At 48.4% G+C, this 8139-nt stretch overlaps 1 protein-coding gene across 1 annotated transcript; it reads left to right on the top strand.

Moving 5' to 3' along the window:
• Nucleotides 1-1005: 1005 nt before the first annotated feature.
• LOC128717954 (putative aminopeptidase W07G4.4) lies at nt 1006-6084 on the top strand. Its single transcript, XM_053811629.1, has 3 exons — nt 1006-1019; nt 4469-5843; nt 5911-6084. The coding sequence occupies exons 1-3, from the start codon at nt 1006-1008 to the stop codon at nt 6082-6084; spliced, it is 1563 nt and encodes a 520-aa protein (XP_053667604.1).
• Nucleotides 6085-8139: the final 2055 nt, after the last annotated feature.

Here is an 8139-nt window from a genome sequence, read left to right on the forward strand (position 1 = left end):
GATATCGGACAAGAAAAGCCGAAAAGTTTCCGCATAAACAATTGCCGGCACTTTATAAACGAAAAAGGTGTGTAGATACATCGAAAGTAATGGTAATTTTGTTACATTTCAGAATGCAAGGTATACTTCCACAGTGCATCTTAACCTCAAATATATCGTGACGCTGGACTACGCGATATTCGTTAACCCTTCAGTGACGTTCATGTAGCCTTTGCCTAACAAAATGAAATCAACCAACCGATCCATGATCGCACTAACTAGTTTTTGCATATTTGTTCATATTTACTTTGGATTTATTTATTGTTTTCCATTTGTGGGCCTATCGTACTTATTATACGTAGATTTTCCAACACAAAAAAGTGCGGTGCAAATGACCCTCGCTCTACGAACGGTCGAATGACTCAGGCACAGTTAGTACGCAGCTAGCACTTACTGATCGTGCCGCATAAAAGCATTATCAATCGGTAGAATAAAAGTAAATTGATTCATTCTAGTGCGCCGCAATGGTTGATTGAATCATCTGTTCGTGCGTCAAATTTAGTGCATGCCATGATCGATGCTATGCCGTGGTAGAAGAACGCTAGTTGTGGACGTGCCGTTTCGCTACACATGCTACCTGCAGGTGAACTGGAAAGGCTCAAGGAAATAGAATAAATTTTTCTTCAGAAACGTTTGATTGCTCTACATCCAAACGGAGACACCCTGCAGTATAAGAGCATGTATGCTCGGAGAACAATCGTTTACTTAGCGATACCAACGCAATCACAACAGTTCAGTGCTGTGTTATCAATCACCCGACCGTTTCATACAGAGTGTGCATTATCTCCGGGAACACTCCCTTCCATTCACAGATTACGGTTTCAAGTGGCTCGAAACGATCCACATCTGGACTGCAGATTCTAGTGGGCATCGGATTCCGAGCGTGTGTACAGTGGAGCAACGCTCAGTGTAGAAGAGAAGCAGTTTCTGGACGATACGCGCCTCCGATCCAGCAACGGCTAAACGATGAGCGTCGAAAGGTAAGATAGGCTAAGTAAAGATAGTAGTGCGAATCCAAGAGCAGGACTAAACCAAGCATTCATCTGTTGCTATGCGTATTACACCGTAGGAAACAAGTGAATGACATGATTACTGCTTCGCTTACATTCAACCACGTTCTTAATCTTCCTACACGCCCCACCCAGAACCGATTGGTGTGTTCTCCAGCGAAAGCAACCCAGCTCCAGCGTCCAGCTCTGCAATTTTGGTGAAAGAATTGCCGTTAGTCGAAATGTAGTCATTAACGGGTTTTTAGACGTACATCAGACAAACTCAGACGCTTCTCGTCTCGTACGTGAGATGCGTACATTTGCGGCAAATCGACGGTGGTTATATGGGCCTATTACACAGACACTAGATGAAAAGATCCTAGCTGTTGGTAAGCTGGTGGTGCGCAATTTTCTCTACCACTAGTTCCGCAAGATCCGCTAGACTGTGGGCCTGCTACCCGTTACAGTTTCGGCCGTGTACAGCTGGCTGGCGATGGTCAACGACCTGTAACGTCGTTTTTGGCCCCCGAAATGAACGGATTTTTTTTTGGACCGTATCTGGCCGTCGGATTCTTGGTTCTGCTGTAAGAGCGATGATTGATTGCGATTACCATGCAGCATGATTGATCGTTAGATAGTAGGGAGAATAACGTATTGTTACGGGTCATCCGAATGAATGATATGTTCTGGCAATTAATCACATAAATCATGTGATGTTCGCAAGCTGTATCAAATTGTCTTTGCATAATGAACATAATGTTTCGTGATGTTGTTGCAAACGATGTAATTTTTGTTGTAACATCGTTATCTTCTGCATTTTAAACATTTTTAACAATTCCCTTAATGAGTGCAAACATGTTGCGTTCTTTTTGCACTGCCGTCTCTCTTTGTTCTCACTATATCGCTTACTTTCACCAGCGCAACATCGTATCAACCTTATCATGAATCAGTCTCTTTGTGTTGTGTTTGATTCATGCTTTTAAAGCGCAGCTTTCAGTAACATGATAGCAACATTCTTGTCACGTTTTAATTTACTCGGTACTTTGCCAACCGTCTCCTTGGAGGATCACCCGTACTTTGTTCGCTCGAGCTTACTGTGACTGCGTCGTTATTGTTGCGTGACGACCGAAGGCGACGAACTCCCGAATGGTGGTAAAGCAAAAACAAGCTGTTCGACGTTGACCCAATTTCCAAAGCGTTGCACTTAAAGGTGGACCAGAACTTTCCCAAAAAAATAACAACAAATTAAACGCAGAGGAGCTTAATTGAAAATATGGGGTTAATTGGGTTGTTGGTCATCATTTCGTGCCACGACATTTGCTAGTTCTTGCTGAAGAAAGTTCAGCTCAATGTCAATGTTACCAAAATAGAACCAGAAAGAGCCCCAGATTCGTGTCGTTAGGTTTTGTGTTGTGGAAGTTCAGCATACCGTCTGTAATCGGATCACTGTTCAAGCATCCTTCGGAACGAAATGATCCACGCGACTGCTGGCAGTTTGTACGACACTCAACATAACCGATCGCGATCGTGGAACAGTGGAACAGTAAAATGAAATCGTCAAATTTACCGTTAAGCTTTCCTGGCTCCTCCCCTCCTCGCAAAGCCGTCGCCCCATTACCCAGCCGATGAGGTAGACCGTTCTGAGTAGGAATGTTTCCATCCTGCAGGCGCGTAAATGTGCATCTGTGTCTTGCGCACGGTGTCCAGTCCGGTGGGGGTCACCCGGTACCCGGGATGATGGTGTATGCGTTTTATTATTATTTTTATTAGTGTTGCTGTAGGGGCCGCAACGCAACGTAAAAAAGAAAAACAAAAAGCCTCCCAGCTTGCGGAGTGTATCCGACGGTGTGGATGGGCAGCAGCAGATATTCCTAACCTAGTTTTCCGTTTCTCCCGTATTCGCTCGGTTTCGGTACGGGTGGTGTGGCAAGGGGGATCGGCCGGTGCGGTGGGTTCTGGACGGACAAAAAGCAAACGGGTTAAGCTTTTGCCATGGCGTACTGCAAAGGTGTAGTTGAAAAGAAGGGACGCACACAGTGTATAGTTTGTTTTTTTTTTTATAGCCAACCGCCCGCTGGATGCGAGAAGGGGCAGGGTGAGCTAGGTGAATGGTAGGTCGGTCGCGGGAACAGAATAAGATGCGGAAGCGAATCGTTGGTGCGCGCCCGGTGGTTTTTGGAAGAAGACGAGCAAACGACGCGAACCCCGGGATGGGGGATTTCTTTTTTTTTTGTGTGTGTTGTGTTCGCTGCCGTTATTGCTACGGTCCCCAACACACACTCTGGCTCTTCTCGTTCGGGCTTCGCGTTCTTCATGATCCTCCGTTAATCTGTGTGTTTGCGACCCGGCACACCACGGTTCAGGTGCTTCGTAATGCACAAGTTCCAAGATCGAACGCGAGGGTACGTGATCGCGCGTGCGCGGGTGAGCGAGATCGGGTTGGCTCGATTTGTTCTTGTGTGTTTTGCTGCATGTACCTTCCCCCCACAGTTGTGTCTTCCCTTTTGGTGGCTTTTAACGCGTTTCTCGCGTGATGCTCTGTTTTTTTTTTGTTACCGTTGTTGTTATTGCTTTTCTTTCGCTGGACTCCTTGAACTTCAGCGTTGCCGCCGACCTAGATTCTGAAACTCTTGTCTTCATTGTGGATTGAGTGGAGAGGGAGAAAGAGAGGGGAGGGGAGGGTGGCGAGGGAAACAGAGCGTTCAAGAAGTGGGTCGTAAGGATTGTTTGGGTAGGTGGGTACCAGACAGTTATACCATTGGACCGTGATCAGCAGAAATTGACGCAGCAAAATGCATATTAAGCCATCCTCTTGCTAAACCAAAGCGATGCCAAAGAGTACGTGGTACGAGATGCGAAACGCTGTCTTGCTGATTACGTGTAACAAATGATGAGCTTTTTTTTCTCTACTAGCTGGCGTGCTCAATAGAAACAGATAGAAAACAAAGCAAAGAAGATCAAGGAGAATTAACATTCATTGCGATGTAAAGCATTACATTTAGAAGTAACTTACCCTTTCTTAACCTTTTAACCTTATCTTCAAAGATAAATTAATCATAATGGATGCGATAATCTGCAAGCATTCATATTTCCCGAATAATAAATTGAATGGCAAGAATTAATTAAAAAAACTCAAGAATTCTTAAATCACCAAAGAATTCATGAAGCTTTAAATACTCACACAGGATTCTTCAGGAAAAAGAGCAAAAAAAAAAATGCTTGAACAAGATATTAAGAATAATTTTTTTTTTTTTCATATTTTCAAGCATACATGCTTTTTCTTAAATTCACAAATTACTCCTTGTAATAAAACTCATTATATCATATATCTCATTCAACTGTAATTATAAAATAAATTGATTCTTGTGCAATAATCATACCTTCGAATGACGGTACAGTAATTTCAACCAACGTTTGTTTTCCATTCGAATCGTTTGCAGCTATCTTCCCTGTGATGTTGTTCCGGTGGAGAATTTAACTGCGTCGCTTAACCAAACCGATCGTTACGATACGCTGTGCGTAATCGATGGAACCGCACTACCGAAGGAATTGGTGCGTCAAATCGATGAGCAGAAAAAGTTCGATGCGGGTATTACTTCGGAAGTGAGCTGCTTCCGCCTTCAGCTCGATAAAGATACGGTTCGTGTGGTGTACAACTGCGTTGGGGAGTTGACAGATTTCGACGATGTGCGTCGGTACGCGGAAGCGGCGGCTGGCGCTTTGCGCAGAGCATTGAAAGCCGGTTCAAAGTATCCGGTGCTTTTGCTGCCCATTCCTAACGAACGCTTCCCGAATGCGTCTATCGTGGCCCTGCTGGGTGCTCTGCACGAGCTATACGTTCCACTGCAGCTGCGCGAAGATGTGCCGGCTAGAAGTCATCGTTTTAGGAAAATTGGTGTGTACTTTGAATCGCACGCACATAAACTACCCGATCTGTTACGTATGGTGCAAACGGTGGAAGCTGGTCGGTTTGTAGCTCGCGATATCGGTGGTGGCGATCCGGAGCGTATGGCACCGCCACGTGTTGCCGACTATGTGCTGCACGCGTTCAAATCGGGCCCGGTCAAGGTTACCGTCGTCGATGATCCGCGCGTGTTCGAGCGCGACTATCCACTGTACCAGGCTGTGAACCGTGCGGCAGGGACGGTCGAACGGCACCGTGGCCGAATCATCTTCCTCGAGTACAAGCCCCCGAACCCGGCACGCAAAACGGTTGTGCTGGTCGGTAAGGGTGTGACGTATGACACCGGCGGTGCCGATATCAAGGCGGGCGGCATCATGGCGGGTATGAGCCGTGACAAGTGCGGTGCAGCGGCTGTGGCCGGCTTTATGAAGGTGGTCGAGCAGCGCCAACCAGCCGACGTGCATGCCATTGGCGTCCTCTGCATGGTGCGCAATTCGGTCGGCGAAGAGTGCTACGTGTCGGACGAAATGTTGACCTCCCGCGCTGGGGTGCGGGTCCGCGTCGGCAACACCGATGCCGAGGGTCGCATGGCCATGGCGGATGCACTTTGTCAGATGAAGGAACGCGTGTTGGCCGAAGGTCTGCCCGATCCGCACCTATACACGATCGCCACACTTACCGGGCACGCCGTGCTGGCCGTCGGTAATAGCGCCATCGTCATGGACAATGGTCCGGCACGGGCCGTCGATCATGGGTTGCAGCTGCAGCGTGCCGGAGAAGCGGTTGGTGATCCGTTCGAGATATCCGTTCTGCGCCGCGAGGACTTTGATTTTCACAAAGGCAAATGTTACGGTGAGGACGTACTGCAGGCAAACAATCTCCCATCCAGCAGAACTCCCCGAGGACACCAGGTACATTGGGCTTTAAAAGTTACGTATGTGTTATATGCTTATTCTGGTGTTTTTTGTTCGGTAACAGGGACCAGCGGCATTTTTGATGCTTGCCACCGGGTTGGACAAATGCGGACTGGGATCTTCTCATCCGATCAAGTATTCCCATCTCGACATCGCAGGCAGTGCCGGAGACGTTCCTGATACACCGACCGGATCACCCATTCTGGCCCTAGCGCAGGCTCACCTGAACATAGTTTAGTGTACCCAGTGAAGCCGCGGCAATTATTGATCTGGATCGAATTTCATTCACATACATGAAATAAAGCTACGCATTTGGTAATGGTGATGGTTTACTTTACAACATCAACTACAGTCGAGTTATGTGAGATTTTGCTTTCGATTACCACCTTATGTCTGCAAATTAGCGATTGCTGTTTTCTCTTGTCTCCCATATGATGCTACATTACAATTTCCGCTATCCGCAACCGCGTTCTCATTTCCAAACTCAAACCGGGGAGCAGCTGGCACTGCATCCCAAAAGCACCTCGTGCGGGAGTGGCATTACACCAAGTGCAAACGATCACAAACCTGACATTGTGGACACGGGGCTGTCCGCAAAACGCTTAACCATTGAACAGTTACGGCGTGTAAGTTGCGGTCCCACCAGTTGGTAATAGGTGGTCCGTTAGGGAAACCGAAATCTCAACGCCGCGAAACAATCTGTTCGCTCTCGCTCGCGGTTACCTTTCGCCCCTGGCTGCTGCAGGCCGATCGTTGGCTCGCTGGTGAAAGTGCTGCAACACCCAGTGCGGGAAGGTTCATTGAACGCGGAAACGGTGTGATCCCGCGAATGGAAACCCACCAATACGCAATACCGGGGTGCGGTTGGTGTGGCGTACCGGGTGTGTGGTAAATAAAACTGTGCTTAATGTGCGTTGCCTTAAGTGCCTTTCGCAATGTCCGAAGCGCATTCGCTGTGGTTGTGCGAGTGGTTCATTTCATTCGGTTTGCTGCTGTTATGTTTCTCTTACCGTTTTATGTTTTTATTTATATTGCCGCGAGAATTTCAATGGCACGAACCGGAACATCGCTCGTTCGGGCACATTTCGCCCACCTTTCACGCTCGGGTCAAAGGTTAGCTCGAGAAGCTCGGTTTGCAGTGTTCGGAGATAATCCCCCGGTGGGTTTAACGGGTTTGCATTCGCTGTCCTGATGTGATGAATAAATACATTCACCCAAACGGTATGCCCTCGGGGCTATTGTGCGCTGGCGTCGTTTACTACATCTTCCACCCGGCACCATCTCGCGTGGAGCACCGCGGCGAGTGCATTGACATTTTCCAGGTTCCGCTAGTTACCGTGTGGGCGGAAACGTCCGTAACGAAGCGCTTTCTAATGCGCGACGCGGTCACCCGCTGCCCTTGCCGCCGTGTTGCTGTGGCCTCGCCTTGTTGTCATCATCGAAACCTCTGCTGTGACCTCTTGGGCCGTACGTTACGGCGATACGAAAGAGCTGAACGCTCAACCGGCTACGAACCTTCCCGCGCGAGTGGCGTAACGGTGGAAGAGAAAACCCGCCTGCCTGCCATGCTTTCGCGTGCATTTCCGCATTGTTTGTGTGGGCTTGGCCCCACCGGATTGGGGTTGTTGATCTCCAGACCAAACCGTCGTTGGGGCTCGAGACCCTAAGAAGGGCACTCTCGGGAAGGGACATAAATCTTCCGATTTAGTACAGGACAACAGGAAAGAAACAGCGGGTGGAAATAACGTTACTTTTGTACCCTTTTGCCCGGGCTTTCCTTCCGATCTTGCTCCATGCCCGGATTCGGTTCGGCGTAGAACTGGTTCGTGGGCCCGTGGGAGACTACGAGATCGTTCGGTGTGCAGCGATCCAAAGTAGGCCAGCCGATGCCCTTCTGGTGGCGATACGAACAACAAACTTTAAGCTTCCCGTTTTTGCACAGCGACACGCTCTGGATGCAGCAATTTTGCGACGCTTCGCGAGAGAAGCGTCATAGAGAGAACGGAAAAAGCCGCACAAGTTCGGTCCCCAGTGTGTGCGTTTCCGTGCCCGGCTGGAAGATGGAAGAAAGCTAGAAAATCGGTTGCGCAAAGTTTGCACCTAATGATTTATTCCAATCGCTTCTATCCCTGTATTGCTGGCCGCGATCGTTCGCAAAAGGTGCGACGAACTCGGGGCCCAAAACAAAGAACTTCTTTCCGGCAAACGGACTGTTCGGTGTGCTGGCAGGGATGGGAAATGTATAAGAGCGCTTAGAATTATGTAACATTCCCGCAAACCGACACCCGCCCGA

The sequence above is a fragment of the Anopheles marshallii genome, chromosome 2 (assembly GCF_943734725.1).
Source record: "Anopheles marshallii chromosome 2, idAnoMarsDA_429_01, whole genome shotgun sequence".
In the NCBI taxonomy this organism is placed as follows: Eukaryota; Metazoa; Arthropoda; class Insecta; order Diptera; family Culicidae; genus Anopheles; species Anopheles marshallii.

Excerpts from the sequence above, each read along its gene's own strand:
- LOC128717954 (XM_053811629.1), top strand. Across the intron at positions 5,844-5,910 it reads GAACTCCCCGAGGACACCAG|GGACCAGCGGCATTTTTGAT; the intron begins GTACATTGGGCT and ends GTTCGGTAACAG.